At 30.8% G+C, this 19,416-nt stretch overlaps 2 protein-coding genes across 3 annotated transcripts; one reads left to right on the plus strand and one right to left on the minus strand.

Moving 5' to 3' along the window:
- Positions 1-294: 294 nt before the first annotated feature.
- Positions 295-3,006, plus strand: LOC125836506 (probable ribose-5-phosphate isomerase 4, chloroplastic). The gene is made up of 9 exons (XM_049515673.1): positions 295-484; positions 636-763; positions 1,227-1,296; positions 1,668-1,772; positions 1,955-2,050; positions 2,145-2,201; positions 2,306-2,423; positions 2,514-2,580; positions 2,697-3,006. Exons 1-9 carry the CDS (start codon positions 317-319, stop codon positions 2,773-2,775), a joined length of 888 nt encoding a protein of 295 aa, XP_049371630.1. The 5' UTR covers positions 295-316; the 3' UTR covers positions 2,776-3,006.
- A 47-nt stretch (positions 3,007-3,053) lies between these two features.
- Positions 3,054-6,454, minus strand: LOC125836507 (vesicle transport protein GOT1-like). Of its 2 annotated transcripts, none has more exons than XM_049515674.1 (7): positions 6,341-6,454; positions 5,607-5,675; positions 5,138-5,229; positions 4,933-5,013; positions 4,693-4,790; positions 4,533-4,614; positions 3,054-3,410 (listed from the first exon to the last, which is right to left on the minus strand). In XM_049515674.1, exons 2-7 carry the CDS (start codon positions 5,635-5,637, stop codon positions 3,372-3,374), a joined length of 423 nt encoding a protein of 140 aa, XP_049371631.1. In that variant the 5' UTR covers positions 5,638-5,675; positions 6,341-6,454; the 3' UTR covers positions 3,054-3,371. The 2 variants fall into 2 exon arrangements, with proteins under 2 accessions (XP_049371631.1, XP_049371632.1); XM_049515675.1 differs by lacking the exon at positions 6,341-6,454 and adding an exon at positions 5,801-5,893.
- Positions 6,455-19,416: the final 12,962 nt, after the last annotated feature.

Below are 19,416 nucleotides of genomic sequence, written 5' to 3' on the forward strand. Positions count from 1 at the left end.
TATCTGGCAAAAATTCAGTCATTTTAACATGATTTCAAACAATTTTTGTCTAAACTACAAATTTTATTTTTTTTACTGAAATTCATGCACATATGACTGAAGTAGAACCTCAGTACTGAGTATCTAAAGTTATTCAGAATAGTATATATATGTAAAAAATAATTTTATAGAGAATTGATAGGGAAAATAGAAAAATGGAGTAAAAAGAAAAAAAAAAAAAATTGTATGGATGGCCATGTCGCCCTCTTATCTCTTTCAAAACAGATAGAAAACAGTTAATAGCAGTTGATAGTGATGGGATTAAGGTGAAACAGAAATGAGGAACATGGCTATGGCTTTGCCTTCTTCAAAATCACCATTTCTTTCTTCTTCTTCTTCTACTAAAAAACAAGCTTATAATTTCACCTCATCAAGAAAATCCCTCCATCGCTTTGTTATTCGTTCTACTCTCTCTGATGATCTCTTCCAAGCCGCCAAACACACTGTAAGACTCTTTCTTCTTTGCCCTTTTTGGGATTTTGTTTGGTTAGACACTTTCTTTGTTTGCCCTTTTTAGGATTTTGTTAAAAGATTACAACTTTAAAGCTTTTGGTTTGTGTTTGGGTGTTGAATCTTGTGGGATTGTTGAAATGTAGGTGGATTCATATGTGAAGAATGGTATGGTTGTTGGATTGGGTTCAGGTCATGCTTCTACATTGGCTATACAGTATCTAGGTCAGAAACTACGAGCTGGTACTATAAAAGATGTCACTGCCATACCTACGTAAGTTGAATGTATTGATCTTGGTTATACATAAACAAGGAAAATATGATACAATCGTAGAAACTGATTTTGGCTTGTATTGGTTGCGTGTTTTGGTTGTTGTAGTTCATAGTGCTGATTAACTTGTGTGTTGAATAGACACACTCCATGTTATGTTGTTTTACTCGTCCTGTTCCCACTTCAACTTCCCTTTTAGAGTGTGTGTTGAGAAATGATTTTACCTTGGAATATCAATTTCTGGATCATTTCAAGTGTTCGTTAGATAGATAGTTGACACATGAAACAGTACAAAGTGGAAGATTGGGCACGATGATAATGTATTTTCATAATTTTTACTTGTTAGTTTCTTCTCCATTAGATCTTTATACAGGTTTCCTGATTTTAGTGTGATGACAGATGAGAAGCCTTGTTATTGAGTTTGTTTGTTTTTCCATTAGGAGTAATCAGGAACACTCTGATGCAGATGTGTTAGCAGTGCAAGTGAAGCAGCAAAGGCAGGAATTCCTATGGAACAGTATGATGATAGTTTTAAGGTGCGCACCGCTACTACTAAGATTCTTCCTTTAGAAAATTGCATTTAGTCACATCTTGGACCTGCATATGCATTCAGATTGCACTCAAAGCCAATGTAGCTACTTTGGTTTAGTCTCATACCCATAATGCAATTAATGGAGTTAGCAGATAGAAGATCTTTGGTCAGGAGCGTAAAATTGAATTACCTTCGTGAAAGAGAGAGAAAGGCCTATGGAAGTAAAGTTCCACATGATCTTTCATTGTTACTAATTGAAGTAGTGAATCTTTAAAAGTTCTAGTAACCTGCGATTTTGCTCTATTTTATCACTTACTGAATCATTTCATTGAAGCTGAAATGTTTTGTGCAAACATGTCTATGTTTCTTACATAGATTAATCTAGCATTTGATGAAGCTGACATTATGGAAGAAGAAACACTTGCTGCAATTGTTGGTCGACGAAAACTGCAGGGAGATGATTCTATAATTAAAGAGAAGGTCTGTCATATATCATGTGATGTATTCAACACTATTTGTCTCTCTTTTGTATTTCTTATCTTGATTTTGTAACATATTATTGCTTCATTTTGTGTTTTCAGCTTGAAGTTCCTTTATCTTTTGTTATCTTCCATATTAACCACTGACTTGTTATGTGGTTGCATTGGCTAATGTGGATGCAGACTATTTTGGAAGCAGCTGATCAACTAATATTTATTATTAAGGAAAAACAATTCAAGGGCGGTGTAGAAGGTTCAATTCCAGTACTAATCAAATCTGTAAGCTCCATACCAAATATTCTACTGAATGCTGATGAATAAGTGTTAGTTCATAAGACGAGAACTATTCTCATATAGCTTGCTCACTTCTCAGGTTAACTGGCTTGAAACAGCCGAAGAAATAGATGACCTCTTCCTCGGGGATGCAGAGGTGAGGCCATAAAAGTGTGGTCTCTCCTTGCCAAACTTCGATATTTGCAAAGGACCAAGATAGGATACATTTCATAACCAGATAATTTTGTTTTCTCTATGCAGGTTTGGAGGAGGCCAGCAATAGGGTATGCAGGTCCTCTTGGAGGTGATTTCCCTTTAGTTACTAAAGAAGGGCACAACATCCTTGATGTCATATTTACATCTCCAATGGAAAGCCTTGGTATATCTCCATCTCTGAATTATTTCTTTGCCACTCTCTTGTTGAACTTGTTTGATGCTAACTGTTTACCGCCCATTGCTCATATGAAAGTTGAAGTGGCTAAAATCCTTGATCAAATCGATGGTGTTGTGGAACATGGTGTTATCTTCAGGAAACCGTTAGTTCTGCAATCACTTAAGTCTAGTGGTCTCATCTATTTTCATGTTTTTGCTATCGTTATGCTTGACACATGAAATGTTAAATTTGTTTCTACTTTCACTGGATTAATTTCAGGTGCACAGCAATCATTGCCTCAGAAAATGAGCTGCAAATTGTTGATAATACATTTCAGATAGAATCAAGCAACCTCTAATGGAGAAAAGATTAGCTATGCAATTGTGGATGCCGTAACTTCTGAGTCTTATCACTATCTACTATTTTTCTATTTCAAGTGTTCTGTAGCATTTTTAAAGCGGAGGAAGGTTGAGATCTTTGAGTTGTATTTTACGTTCTTATTATAGGGGATACTTGTTGAAACAATAATATGTTTTAACAATTTGATCTCAAAGTAGGAAGAGAAGAAAAGTGTGGAGAATTTTCAATTGATACCATGTCTTGCTTTCATCAATATGCAAGAATGTAAATAGAGTTAACACTTGCTTTCTACCATTGATTAAAGATCTGGAGATCAAGTTTTTTTCTCCACTTTCATCTAGAAAACAAAAGGATAATATTAGTAACTAGGTACATGATCTGATTTTTTGCTTTTTGGACTGATCACTTGTAGTATAGAAAGGCCAAAGAAAGAACTGCATTATTGCAGCACAGAAAGGCCGATACAACCAACTAGGAACAAACTATTACTATCATCACTGTTCTAGATATAAAAATCTTACAAAATACAGTGCTTTACAAATTCGTGCATGTGGGCTAATCAATCTCGCTTGCTTTGTATCTTTGAAAATGATACTACACAGGGACACGTTTTCCACGGTAGCGGTCAAAGAACTGCAGAGAGAAAAAAATAATCTCAGACCAAGGAAACAAAACAGGAACCCACAAGAATGCATAATGTTAGGTTCGATTGAGTAACAGTATATTAGTGCAACAGAAGAATTATATAAGAACAATTCAACAGTTTGGTATCTAATGCCACTGAAGAGATACTTGTCGGTTTGTATGAGAAAAACTATGATTCAATTTTATAAGTTGAAGTTTTTATCTTCTTCTGAAATACTTTGTGGAGATATTACAGTGAGGCGGGAAGGTTGCTAACCATGGCAATAGGGGTTTGGATGGAAATTGAAGTTCGTAAAATTGCATCACAGAAGGATTTTCCTTTCTGTGGGACCGACTTTAATGCAGTATCTCAACATCTACAGACAGATGCATGAGGACCAGAATGTCGGACAATTACTTCATGATTAGGCATCTTGATACTCGATAATTTATAAGATCCCTTCCTAGAGTAAGGCATTTCCAGACTCAAATCACATTATCATCAGACATCTAACAACCAAACAGATTTTTTTGGTTCATTTATCAGGGTAGCAATGGAGTGATACATACATGCAGCATTTAAACACAAATACATGACTTGATACTTAATAGCATACTCAATGAAGAGAGAGCCCCCCTATAGCTTCCCAATATCATTCAGGCAAAATATAAAGAGACTGGTCATATTCTGTAAATGTTTAGGGAATGCCATTAGGATAATCATATGGTGGTTTGTGATGAGAGGATAAGAAAATAAAAGAATAATAAGCAACAACTAATTTTAAAGCAATTTCTAGTGACGGGGTGAAAAATTGGCAATTTGATTCTGTTCCTTCTATGATCCTTGTGATTAGTGTATAGCTTAGTCATAATATAAGCAAAATACAGGGCACGTAAGACTACTTCAGATTTTTCTCTGTAAAATCTATGGATGATCTCCTACACCATATATCAGCCATTGGTTCCTTCTACCACAAGCATATCATTGTCCAACCAATCTATTAAGGTCAGAACGAAAGGACTATACACATAACACAATTGAAGTAATAAAACGTTTTCTTAAAAACTAAATGATTCCCCCAAACTGAAAGAAATGCAAGAAAAAAGTATGAATGATACAACCAAACATACCGATCTGATATAGGGCTGCTGGAAGATCCAACCTAGAATAGGTATCTTCTGAAGAAAAACTGCCAATGTTGGCCAGAAACCACTGTGCAAAATTATACATCAGTACCCAATAACAACTAAAAGATTATTAGGGCAGTCAGGAACCATATAACTAATTTACCTGAAAAGTACGACAAATCCATATGCCTCAAGAATCATACCCAGTATAGGCCAACCAATAATAACCAAGAAAAAGCCAACACCAAATGATATTGTTCCCTGTGCAAAAAAAGAAAGAAAGATATACATAATAAATAACAGAAATAGAAAAGATGTAACACTAAACAAACAATTCTAGAGAGAGCAAGAGGAAGTGTTGAGATGAACGGGAAAGAAAAAAAGGCCCAAAAGCAAACTAAACCTTGAAATTACTACGTTTACTAAAGAACTGCAGTGATGACTTGAGACCAATGGTCAGTGCCACCCCTGAGAAGAAGAGGATCTGATTCAGTAAAATAACACTACGTCAAATGGCAGGCAGGAGTCAGAAAACAAAGGAAAGTGGTAAATGACAGGTCAGAGAAAACTTATGAGATGTGATGATAATGGCAAGACTTTTTACTTACATTTCCCATGGCAATTAGTCCCTTATCAAAGAAGAATATGATCCCCAAGAATGAGAAAAACACTCCAAATCCAGTCAATCCTAGCCCTATCTCTGTTACAACAAGCATCCAAGCTTAGCAGACATAACATTTCAAATAGCAGTACAGCATGCTTCTTTTTTTAATCTTACCATCTCTAGCTAGGTATTGAGTCTTAACTGAGGAGAGCAAACATCATATTGGTAAAACAAATGAAAGAATGCAGACTCTTGCACCCCAAAAATAGGAGATTGTTTTGCTCCAGTTGTTTGGAACACTAAGCTACAAGCCTAAGATGCAATTTCTATAGCAGTTTATGACAATTAGGTAAAACTAGATGCACAATATGAATTTGCATGCTTCCTGCAAGCAGTAACAGACATACTCTACATTCCCAAAGCAGTGCTAAATATACAAGCCAAAGTAAATAATTTAGGTCCAATCGACTTACTTTTGCGATCATTCATTTCGAAGGAAAGCATTTTGGCAGCTTCTATTCAACCCAAACACAATTCAAAACCTACAACACAAAATCCATCATAAATACAATCAGTTCTCAATCATAACCAAAGAATCCAGCAACACCACAACGAGAAACGAGCTCACACTACAACACAAAGCAAAACTCAGAATCAAACAAATTACTTAGGGTTTCAAAACAGATACAAATGTTCAATTCACACAAAGATCTCCACCACTCCTTCCTCAAGTACACAGCAGTTTAAATCAATCCAATCTAAAATTGACAAACACACTCATCAATTAAAAACCTCTTTCATGATTATTTTATCAATAATATACTTAATTACACACTAAACCAGTATATGTAATTTCATATCAAGCCAAATCCAAGTTAAATCCACAACTCTGAAGCCATAAGGACAACGAAATCCAATTGATTTTAGGAATATTCCCCAAATAACCATATCTTAATCAGGAAGCTTCTGCATAGGGTTTTCAACTCGATTTGATCGAAATTTGTACACATATATGCAAAATAAACTTGATTTTCCATTGAATTAACACGTTATATTACAAGATTACGATGAGAAAGCTAGGTCAAAATGAAGTTACAATTCAGGGTTCGTAAATTGTACTACAGTAGATCATATTCAACTAAGCTTGATTCCCAAAAGATTCAACGCCAAAATACATTTGGGGAAGCCATCAACTACGATTTTTTACCTGAGAAATTGAGAAACTAAAGCTCCGGAGGTGCCTTTACGAATAGATAGATAATCACGTCAAACTTTGAAGAATTTTTTTTAAAAGATAAAAGGTTGAATAGCTAAACTTAAGAAGAATATTACGTAATAATTTTTTTATATATAAATTTACATTTTTTATTTTTATTTTATTTTGAAGTAAGTAAAATAAAATGAAAAGGAAGGGTATGTAGTTATATGATCGGCATATATTTGATTCTACAAGAATAGATATATTATTATTATAACAAAATGTTATTTCATTTTTTGTTGATAATTAGAGATAACATTTTAACTTATAACTTGTTTTTTAATGTACTTCTAAAATAGTAGTATATTTAAATATAAATATCATTTCACATATAGTAAAAAATATAATGAAATGCAACTCAACTTTCATAAATTCAAATATATATGAAATAAATTTTGAACTTAAATAGAGAATAATCAATTACATTTTCTATTATTTTGTTGTTATTGGTAAAGTATTAGTATATTTTATAACTAAGTGTAAATTGTACTCATGACTTAGATAAATTATTGATGTAAAGTTAATGTTATTTGGCTTGTGCATAGCATGGCCTCTCGATAACTCGTGGCCTTTTGATAATTAATTCGATTATAAATCATAATAACTAGACAAGTAATATTTGATTCATGTTATTGAGATTGAGATGAAATTTGTAATTCGAGTCACCTCAAAATTACATATGTATGTGCTTAAGTAACATTGTGTTATATTTTAAAATTTTAGTAGCTTAATTGATAGTACCTACCTGAATTTTCACCTAGTTAATAATAATTCGATTCCCTACTTTATAATTACCTCCCCATATTGTTACCCTCATTTTATATATAACAAAAAAAAAAAAAAACAAAGCATTGTGTTACCCTTTGACTTTCTAAAACTTTTACCCTCATTTTATATATAACAAAATAAAAAAAATAAAAACAAGCATTGTGTTACCCTTTGACTTTCTAGAACTTTTCCTCTGATTCTAGAAGGTATTTTTAAGTGTTTTTGGAGCAAGAGCCTCTTTAAATTAATTTATTTAGAGTGTTTCTACTTCAAAATAACTTTTAATCATTTTTATAATGTTTCAATAAAAAAAATTCTTTAAAGCACTTAATTTTGCATTAAAAAGGAAAAAAAATAATCAAAAGTTCTAAGTTCATGTTTATCTTCACCTCATAGGGTGTGTTTGGCACAAAAGAAAATGTATTTTCTTGAAAAATAAATGATTTCTTATTTATCTTTTTAGTATTTGGTAAGTAAGCAAAAAAAATATTATCTCAAAATGTAACTTATTTTTCTTACTTTTATGAGAAAGCCATTTTCCTAATGTTTAAAAACTTGTACAAAAAAAAAAATATCTTTCAAACATGAAAAATTTAAAAACACTTTTGGAATTTTTTTTGCCTCCGTACCAAACACGCCCTTTAATCTCTTTTTTGTTGGGACATGTAGTGATTTCATCATTTATGTTGGTGATGTATGTCTTGTTTAAAAGTTTCTTAGTAAGAAAATAGAAGAAAACTAGAAGATTCAAATAGAAAAATACTACACCATTGAAGTTACACAAGATTATTTGTAGAATTGCACTTTTGGTTCCAGAGTTACTGATAAATTATGATGTGGCTCTTATTATATTTAATTAAATATATTTAATTTTAATTAATTAAAATGTATTTTCAGTCTCTTTATTTATAAAATATGTGATATGTAGACTACATTTAGAATGAGATTATTATCAAATATGTCGCAGCAACTACATAATTGATAATACAATCATAATTAAATCAACTGGAATTTAATATTTTGCTATAATTAGAAAGATTCTTCGTATGGAGGGATCAAAATGCACATATCAATTAATTGAATATTAGATGTAATTAATCAAAAATTAAAAGGACCAAACCCAGTATTTATCAATATTTGAGGGATTACTATGATTTATGACTCACCGTATTACATTTTACATGAAAAGTCATGTAATCGCTTTGTTTAATTTTACTTGTTATTGTTGGATTTGACACATTTATTTAGAAACAATTATTATCGTACGTATTTTATCATACTATTTCTACTAATTGATGTTTAGTACTTCCTCTATCCCTTTTTACTTGTCATTTTTGACATATTATACCCTCATTTTTTAACATATTATACCATCAATTTATTAACATTAAGTTAATGTCTTTGAAAAATATAGTGAATAAAGATATTTGAGATTCTATCAATTAATATGGGTAAAATGATAAACTCACTATAATAATCAATATTTTCTTAATAAGTGTTTTAAGTCAAAATTTTGACAAGTAAAAAGGGACAGAGGGAGTATTAATATCAAGAATGATTTGGAGAATAGTATTTAATGTCATGTATAAAACATGAAAAAATAATAATTGTCTTTTATTGTTATGTACACATAAAAATAAAAATTTGTTTAAGGAAAAGTAACAAGTAAAAATGGACGGACAGAGTAACTAATTTTTAATGCTAAAATCAGCAAATAACTCCAGTCAAATTTGTGTATTTGTAACTAACAATCGTATAATTGCCATAAACCAACTATCCTAAATAGGTTTAATCCCAACAACTATTTTAAAAAGATAAAAAAAGGTAAGTTACATTGAGTTGGAAATTCCTAATTGAATTATTGATGATAAGAGTATTTTTTTTTTAATATAAATAAAAAAAAATAGAGAATTTTTTTGTCCTACTTATGATAAATTACTTTCAGATCATAATTACAATCACATCAATATGAATTGTGGTGAGATTGTTGAAATTAAATCCCTCTTCTCTTTACTAGAGATTCGGGTTTGAATTCCGAATATAAAAAATCTTGTTGGAGTGTTGTTCCCGAAAAATAATTTTGCATTATACAAATCTAAATTAATCAGGATCTAATAAAATATTGAACTGCAATAGCACTGTTAAATTTTTTTCCAATGAGTGTTTTTAAAAGTGGAAATTATTCCACCAGAAGCATTTGTTGACTCAAGAGTCAAGATGACTATAATTACTGATGCATCTGTTTAACACCCTAATTCTAACACTAAAATAAAGTAGTGCTTCTTCACTTTAAACACTTAAATAATTGTTGGTCAGTTTTGATGATAATTTTCTTCAATTTGGTCGTTTAATGAGGGCTTAATGCATGTTTCGGATACTAAGTAGAAAACCGAAAAGCAAAAAAATCAAATTAATTAAATCAAATATTATCATTTTTTATACGTGATGAAATTCTATTAGGTAAAATTGCAATGTATATTTATTTTAATATAAGAGAAAATCTTCACATTGACATCGAACATTTTATTATCTTTAAAAAAAATTGCATTTGTTGTCCAATTCCTGTGAACCAACTCTACCCTATTTATGACTTTATTGAGTTTAGCCTACAATTACATGAAAAAGTAACCTATAGTGATAAATATCAATTTTATGAAATATTATCAAGAAATTCACCATTTGCTTTTAAAAATTGAAGAGTAGGTTCATGTTCCGTCGTTCATGAACTTATGTGTCAAAAGAAAAAAAGAGATACAAATGCATTGCGAGGAAGGCACTGACTGAGTTTAGGGAGAGGAAAAGATTCTAATTAATCTTGATGATACATTTGGTGTAATCATTTAAAATTTATTAGATATAAATTTTCTAAAATAATTCCAATTATTTTTAAATTAAAGATGTATTTGTCAAATAAATATTGTGAATTAATATAAAGGACAAATTACTTAAGTACACAACATTACTTTACTTATTCTCAATATTTCCCTACTCTTTTACTAAAATACAAAAATCCCTTATTTTCCCTCAATTCAACTTAACCGGATACTTTATTAGTTTAAGTATCCGCCCGTTATTAATTAAAGTATCCGCGCTGCTATATTATGCATCCGCCCTTTAATTTAAGTATCCGTCCGTTATTAATTAAAGTATCTGTGCCAACTACTTAATAATTTAAGTATCCGCCCTTTATTAATTAAAGTATCCGCGCTGCTATATTATGTATCCGAAAGACACTAAAAAAGGGATTTTTGGTAATTAATGAAAGAGTAGGGATAGGAAGTAATTTCTTTCTTATACTATGTGATTTGCCTAATTTTTACTTAATATAATTGTGTTGATTATTTAAGTCCAACAAATATGGATTGAATTAAAGTCTAAATTCATTAATTTGGGTTACAACATATGGATCAACTTTGCTAAGCTTAATGTCATCTTATCCTAGAAGCTCAATTTGGTGTCATGTGTCAAATGTTGTGGAATGTCAAGTCAAATGAAGAAGCCAATGAGATCATGTTGTAACACCCAAAAAAAAAAAATTGAGCTATGACTTGAACCATCCTTCCTAGTGAGTGAGTTTTACCGAGGAATTTAAAATTTCTTAAGTATTAAGGTCATTAGATGTAGCACCTTGAATTCCAAAAAGAACTAAATTGGAAATAGCAAAATCTGAAACTTTGCAAGTTATGCTTAGGTTATGAGTTTTGGGTCAACTTCAAACAACCATAACCTTCATTACAGGATGAGTTAGGTGGCTTATAAGATATTCAATGAAAGGTCTTCGAATTATATTTCCAACGCCACCGAGTTTGCTAAGTTTTGATGTTGGATGAATGAGATTTCCCTTTTTGAAGTCAGGCTGTCCAAATAAGGAAAGTTACCCTAAAATAGTAAGGGGTATTTTGGTCTTTTCGTTACCCAATCGGATTTAAGCGTTTTTAGTAAAGTTTTAGGAGTCTAAACTGATGTAAGATTCTACTTGGGTCAATTTCCTTATCGATTAAGTTTTGATAAGTGTTTTTGAAGTTTTTGATAGTAAGATTCTACTTGGGTCAATTTCAAACGACCATATCTCTTATAATATAAAGAGTTAGGTGAGCCATAACCTATTCAATTAAAGCTATTTGAATCTACTTTCCAACGCCATCAATTTCGCGTCAATCCAATTTCTGAGTAAAAAGTAATGACTATTTTAGTGATCTTTACAGTGCTGTTACGAATTTAGCCGACGGGAAAACATTAGAAAGGGTTGTTTTTGTTTTTTTACCTCCAAGAAAATCCTAAATGAATTTCTTGACTAATAAAAGACTCAAAACAATCAGATTTTCATCTTTTAATCCATTATTCTCTTCTCTCTCAAATCCTAGGGTAAAATCCTAAGAAAAAATCAAAGTAGAAGACTCCATTCAAGATTCTTTCAATCTTTTTTCAGGATTCTTCTTCAAGTTAAGTCTTTCTCCAAGAATTCCATTCTTTTCAACTCAAATTCCTCCATACAATTATGAATCACTAATGAAAATCATAATTCTTGGCCATAGATATTTCAAGAAACTAATTCAAGAATCTCAAGAAAGGTTTTCTTGATCGTTTACCTTCAAACTAGGGTTTCAAGGCTTCTAATCAAGTTCTTCTTCAAGATTCTTCAAGAACATTGTTCTTCCAGGTATGTAAGGCTATCATAGTGTTGGACTAGTTCATCCTCACACCCTAAATCTACTTTCAGATCAGTAAAATAGTAATCTAGGATACTTTCCCTAGATTTGAGTATTCTTGAGATAAGTTGATTTTGAGTTCTTCCTGAGTTCGTGTTTCTTTTAAAAGTTCTATTCCTAATTATCGAATTGCTATGTTGTTATCGAGTTTCTTCATATCATGAACCATAACTCTTGAATTCATAATTCACATTCAAGGGAGAGTTAAGAGTATAGTTCAAGTAAATCTTTGAGTTCAATTGTGGATCCTTTGAGATCAACTATTGATTTGAGCTAAGTTTTGAGGAAGTAAGTATGAGAATGAAAAGAGTCGTATACACGAGTTCCATATCGTTATGTAGACCCTTGAGTCAAGTCGTTCATGCCCATAAATTCCGCATGAACTCCATAAGTTGAGTATCTTTGAGATGAGTAGTATCTTCAAGTTCTAAGTCTTGAGTATTGAGTTCCTAACCCCCTTATGAGATTATATTCCTAATCATGAGACTATTACATGTTACCCATGAAGCAGTCTTTGAGTTGAGTAGTTCATGTCCATAATTCTGCATGAACCCTATGAGTCGAGCAGTCTTGAGTTGAGTAGTATCATTGAGTCTTAAGTTCTGAGTACCGAGGTTCTTTATTGCTATTGATATCCCTGAGTTGAGTCGTTCATGTTCATAATTTCACATGAACTTTAAAAGTCTTTTAAAGCCAACACTTGAGTTCTTAAACTGAGTTTTGAGAAAAAAGTTTTCTAAAACATGATTACTATGACAATCACGTATGTCATCAATGTATGAGCAGTATGGTATCTAGATATACCATCAATATTTATGCAGTATGACTTCCCGAGTCATCAATGATCAATTATAATATGATTTTTGAAATGTTTTGAGAAAGAGCAGAGTTGAGTTCATTTTCTTTAAAATGATATATGAGAACTAAGTATTCCCAAGAGTAAATGTTGAGGAAACTGAGATTTCCAAAAGAGTTTTGAGTAGTTTGAGTACCATCTCTTTTAAGAGAAAGATTTTTTAGTAATAATCTCAAAACACAAAAAGAGTTATGTTTTTAAACATATGAGCTAGTATATTTTGGGAGTAGTATTGAGCACCGATATGAGAAAGAGTTCATACAACTCACAGCCCCCATAAACCATGTAGCCAACGTGGGTAGAAAGGTCATACTTTTTAGATGATTCTTTAATGTTTTTTAGCACAGACTAGTGGATCCACTTAGTTGAGAGGTCTTATACCCTGGAAAAGTATAGGACAGTTCTGACAGTGTGGGTGAGACGTTGTATCATCACATAGCTCATAGTGATGTTTGTCGGTTAGAGAAACTCCCACAGAGATATTTTGTATTCTTATATACACAGAGTTTATTTTGTATTTTCATATACAAGCAGAGTTATTTTGTATCTTTGCATACAAACTGAGTTATTATTGTATTCTTTAATACATTGAGTTGATTTCTACTGTTTTAAAAGCTTTCTATATATTGCATCTTTTATTGTTGCTTTATCCAGAGTTGAGTACCCATAGTCGAGTATCTTATTATTGAGTTGTTCCACATTTCACTGGGTTGAATATTTTATTATCGAGTTGAGTCTTATTTCACTGAGTTGAATATCTTTTAATTGAGTTGAGCTTTATTTCACTGAGTTGAATATCCTATTATTAAGTTGAGCCTTATTTCACTGAGTTGAAGATCTTATTAATGAGTTGAGAACCTTATTACTGAGTTGAGTACCTTATCCTCGAGTACTTCTGAGTTGAGTAAGTTTGAGTAGTTTTGAATATTGTTGAGTATTCCTTGAGTTGAGTCAGTTTGAGAAGAGGTAAGTATGTTTCCTTTTTATCATGTTCAAGCTTATGTTATGCTTTAGAATTCCCCTTACATGATCGCACATTCCACGTACTGAGCCATTTGGCCTGCATCGTTTCATGATGTAGATATAGGTATTCAGGGTCATCAACAGGAGCTTCGTTGATACCACATGGAGTTCGAGCTAGCTATGGTGGGCCTCCTTGCTTCCGGAGGGTTCCACGTTTACTTTCAGTTATATCAGTTACAAGGATGTCGTGGGTCTTGTCCCGACTTCCATCTTTGTCATTTAGAGGCTTCATAGATAGACAGTTAAGTTTCAGAAGTCTGTTCATTTATTTTGTTAAATGTTTTAAAACTAATTCCTTGTGAAGTATGCTACTCAACGAGTTCCTTTTTAATAATCTGTTGAGATAAGTATTGAAAATACTTCTAAACTCGACGTGAATTATTACTTTAGTCCCTCAACTATTGACAATTTTAAAAACACCTCTCTACTTGATTAAGTACAACACTCGTTTTATGCTACATGTTATCCACTCATGCGTATATGTGAAACTTTCTATTGATGTGGCGTACACATAAATATAAATAGTAAAAATAAATAAATAATTAAATGCTAAAATTTAGTGATTAGAAAAGAGAAAAACTTTTTTAAAGAATATGTTTTTTCTTACCCTACCACATCCTCTACCCAGTTTCCCAACCCCATCCCTCCAAATATTCTTAAAAGATATTCTTATCCCATAGTAGGGGTGTGCAAAAACCGAACCGAACGATAAACCAAACCAAAAAAAGTGTTATTGATTTATTGCTATTGGGTTATTGGGTTAACGGCTTTTTAATGGTTTTATAAAAAAAAAATCGGGTTATCGGTTCGGTATTGGTTTTCAATATTGGTTATTGGGTAAACCGATAACCCATTAAGACTATAGTAATTTAATACTTTTACATATACGTACATATTAATAAATATTAATCTCAATATCTTAATAGTTATGTCTTTGTCATTTAGCCATCAATTCATACTTCGCTATGAATTTGAATTCACAACTTTACATTATACAAATCGTCAAAACCTAAAGTAAGAATCATATTCCTCTTTATTTCTCTTTGTGTTACACATGTATATTTCTTTTCATGTTTGTTATTATTATTTCTATTTTATGAGCTTTTGTAAAGTTACATTATTGTCTTGTCGTGTCAAATTTATTAGAGAAGTTGTATATTTATTTTATAAGCATATTCTTATTGGTTAAACCGAAAATCGAACCGTTAAGAAACAAAACCGATAAACCGATAAAAAATTATCTTATTGGTTCGTTATTGGTTTAGCGTATTTAAAAATCGAAAACCGATAAACGAATTGAACCGACCGATGCACACCCCTATCCCACACCATCTTCTAACGCGACTCCTCCCAACCCAACCCCGAGAGGCCGAGACCTCTTCCCCCCAAAGAAATTAAAAGTGAAAATTACTTTCAAAACAAAATTATTATTTCTTCTTACCCCAGCCCCACACCCTAAATCGTCCCTCCATCCCACCCCACCCCCCACCCAAAAAAAAATAAAAGAAACTTTTTTGGGGTAGGTGGCTAGTGAGGTGTGGGGTTGGGGTACTTGGGTCGGGTGGAATAAGGTAATAAAAAAATATTTTTTAAAAAAGAAAAAAATGTTCTTCTGTTCTTATTTAATTATTAAATTTATAGCATTTAGTTATTTAAATGTTTTTATCCTCATCCTAGTTTGCGTACGTCTCGATTAATTCATAAGATAATCATTATTACCCCCAACCAGCACATATATCAAATAATCCTATCTATCAAGGCTTTGACATACATAAAGAAATCACCTAATATTTTACTTTCACCATAATTTATTCTTGCGGCATTTAATTCTCAAGCAATCTCATTAACCACTAGTCCATACTCTTGGGCATAAACCAAGACTAACAACATCAGTGGAATGCTACCATGAAATTAGGATTCAATGCTTTAATCATCTCATGATCGATGACAAGACAAAAGGCTTCACATTGTAATTAACCAAGTACAAGAACCTAGCTAGTCCAGTAATTCTTCAAAAATCACTTGCAAGTTAAACACAAGTCACTATTATCAGTTAACCAACTTATGTCATAAAAACTAAAATGCAAAAAAAAATAAAAAATTCTCAATATAGTAATGAATTTTAATAACAAGATCTCATCTTCCAGAGTATCCTATTACAACATATTGGAGATTTTTCTTTATTCAGATAACAAATTCTCAAATTATAGTCAACCTAGTGTAGCTAGAATTCATGTTTCTTGAATGTACTTTCATATATCGATATGATCAATAAATTGTTTAACTAATATAAAATGACTAAACATGGAATCAATCAATCAATTATGACTCAAAAATATGCACAAACATAATAATAAGTAGATGTGAGAGGTTGATGTTAGTGGCGAGGAGAGGTAAAAAGTTTCATCTTATGAAAGACATGGTTATCATAATGTTATCAAAGATTATTGTATATTGCTAGTAGTAGATATTCTCGTGTTCTGTTTGTCGCTACCAATAATATTATTAGTATTATTATCGGTATATCTTAAATTATATTTGGTTTCATATTTTTCATTCCTAATTTAATTTTTATTACTATTTGTTATCTCTTATGCTTCGATTTTCTTACTATTATGATGTTGTTACTGTTTTATATTTTCATATACAATATAACCTCACTAAATTAATATATGTGAGACCATGAAATATATATTGTTATTTTGTAGAGGTATAATTTAATCGATAAATTAATATTTATTAATTAAAAGAGTGTTTTGAGACTCAATGAAGGTTACTTTGATTACATCAAAATCATTGTATTTTACTAATATATGTATCATATTTATTGAATTGATGTAAAAAATAAATTTATTATACATAAAGTACAATGAATACATCAAATCATTGTATGTTACTATGTATCATATTTATTGAATTCATATAAAAAAAAAATCATTATACATAAAGTACAATATATGTGTATAATTCGTTGTAATATATTTTTTTGTTAAGTGATTCATTTGTAATATAAATTCAAGAATTCAGTGATTTATTGTAAAAATAAATCTATTATACATAATGTTCATTATTTCTTAATAATCAAATATTATTCATAGTATCTTTATTAAAAATATTCAATGTATGATGGTGAGAGAATAAACTATATAAGAAACATAGGAAATTTCTTGAAACCGTGTCCAAAAATAGCTTATCATTTAAAAGTGTCACAAAATCAACAATGTCAAATCAAATGCGTAAAACATTACATGACTACAAAATAGATCATTCCACATCACTCAAAAAGATGTGCAGTCATGGCAAGACCGAAACTTTTGAATGCAACAAAAAATGTTAGAGATGAGCTTTAACAAGATTTAAATTTTAACAAAAAACAATAAAATCATATTTCACTAAATTGCCTTTAAAATATTTTGTACTTTTAAGGAATTGTTAATTTATAATATTAATGAAACCATATATTTATATAGGGTCTTCTGAAAATATATTATCTTATCGAAGAGTGATGGGCCAAGCACGGACCAGAGGAAAATATTATCGTAGAAAGATTATTCATTTACCTTGTATTAATTTAGTAAAATTTTACTGTATGTTGTGTTTATGTTTATCTTGAGCCAAAAGCCTGTCAAAACAATTTATCTCTACCTGCATATGGTAGGATAAAATCTGTGTACGTACTTTTTTCTTCTCTTTATGAACAACAATTAGTAAGGATAAAATGAGATAATTTTATCTCAATTCTCTAAATTAATAAATAATTTAAAATAACTATTTTCAAAAATTACAACAACTAATTTGAGATAGAAGGAATACTAAAATTCTTAAATAACTCCAAGCCGAAGCCTTTCAACCTAGTCAAATTTGTGCATTGGTAACTAACAATCGTATAGTTGCCTAAAAACAACTCCCCTAAATAGGTTATATCCCAACAAGTATTTTAAAAGGAAAAAAAAAGGTCAAGTTACATTTGCCGTCATTATAATTGATTGTGTAAATATATGTTGTGGGGAAATAGTTGGAATTTCTTCATCCTTAATTAGATCTCGGATTTTGAATATAATTTTTTTTTGTTGGAAATGCGATCCATAAAAAAGAATCATGCACTACACGAATCTAAATTAATCGGACTCTAATAGGATACCAGACCCTCAATGAAAATTCAAGAAGAAAAAGATGGACCTACGATTGCACTGTCAAGAATTTTCCAATGAGTGTGGTTAAAAGTGGGAAAAATTCCACCAAAAGTATTTGTTGACTCAAGATGATTATAATAATTGATGAATTTGTTTATCAACCTAATTCTAACACTAATACGTAGTGCACCACTTAAACAAGATTTAATTATTTTTTGTTAGAGTTTTAATGATAATTTTCCTCAATTTGGTCGTAAGAGGTAATTAAAGTAGTTGGATCTCAAGGAAAAGGAAAGAAAGTCTCCCCTCCATTTCATATAAAATAATTTCATTCTTTTATTGCTATCTATTATCTCTTATGTTTGGATTTTCTTATTATTCTGTTATTGTTACTGCTTCTGTTATTATATGTGTTGTGTTTATGTTTGCCTTGAATCAAAGATCTATCGAAAATAACTTTTTTATGTCTTAACGAGATATGTATAAGATTTACATACATTTTATTTTTTTTCACACCACTTATATATGTATGAAACTACATTAAATATATTATTGTTAATATACAAAAACTTACCTGATTAATTTAATAGTGTCAAATTGACTTTTGAAAATCAAAGTCCTACATATTCCGTCACTTGATCCACGACCGAATCGTGCAATAAACCGGTTTCTCCATTAAGTCAAGTTTACTTATTTAATTATGGGTTAAAATTACATTATCAAATTGCTTAAAATATTTGTGACAGTAACAAATTCAAGTTATGTCCAATGACTTCCTTTTTGTTATATAGGTTACCTATAATCTCGATCAATCAAGAATCTTCTTTTACAACAAATTTTTCTTGACTAAGTGTAGTGATTTTTTAACAGTATTTTCACGAATGAACTAGTTAAACAATTAATCTATTGACTTAAATTGCGTTGAGGCTTTGTTATCACTATAACCCTCTTTAAATCTCAGTCATTAATTACTCTTAATTCTTCGAAGTGACTCTATTAAACTATAACCAAATCTAATAATCTCTAGAGAATAACAAGATATAACAGCGACACCATTAATCGTTAGGTCAATCATTTAACTACAATCACTGCATAACTAAACAAATAGAGATAAAAGAACGACTCAGCAATATAAAAAGCATAACAATAATAATTCATCCTACAAAGATCCCATTAAAACTCAAAGATATAAAATTTAAATACTCATAAAAGTATGTGAAAACACAATACTAAAACTCATAACCAATAATGAAAACAAGGAAGAAGAAAAGAAAAACTCGTTGCCGAAATCTTTTGTCTTGCTCCACACGGCTTCTCACTCTCTCTTTAGGTCGAACTCTTCTCCCGAAACGTGTTTATAAACTATTTACAATTATTAAAAAAAAAGAAAAAGTCTCAAATAAAACAACCAAATCTAAAATAATTTTAAAAAGATCAAATTCGAAATTGACTTGATGTGATGCGAGCCATTACCAAAATTCTAGTGATAATGTTGGACAATCATTATGTCTCCACTTATCCTCTCCTCTTTTTCCT

The sequence above is a fragment of the Solanum verrucosum genome, unplaced genomic scaffold (genome assembly GCF_900185275.1).
Source record: "Solanum verrucosum unplaced genomic scaffold, falcon-dt-bn FXZP01000278.1, whole genome shotgun sequence".
NCBI lineage: Eukaryota > Viridiplantae > Streptophyta > Magnoliopsida > Solanales > Solanaceae > Solanum > Solanum verrucosum.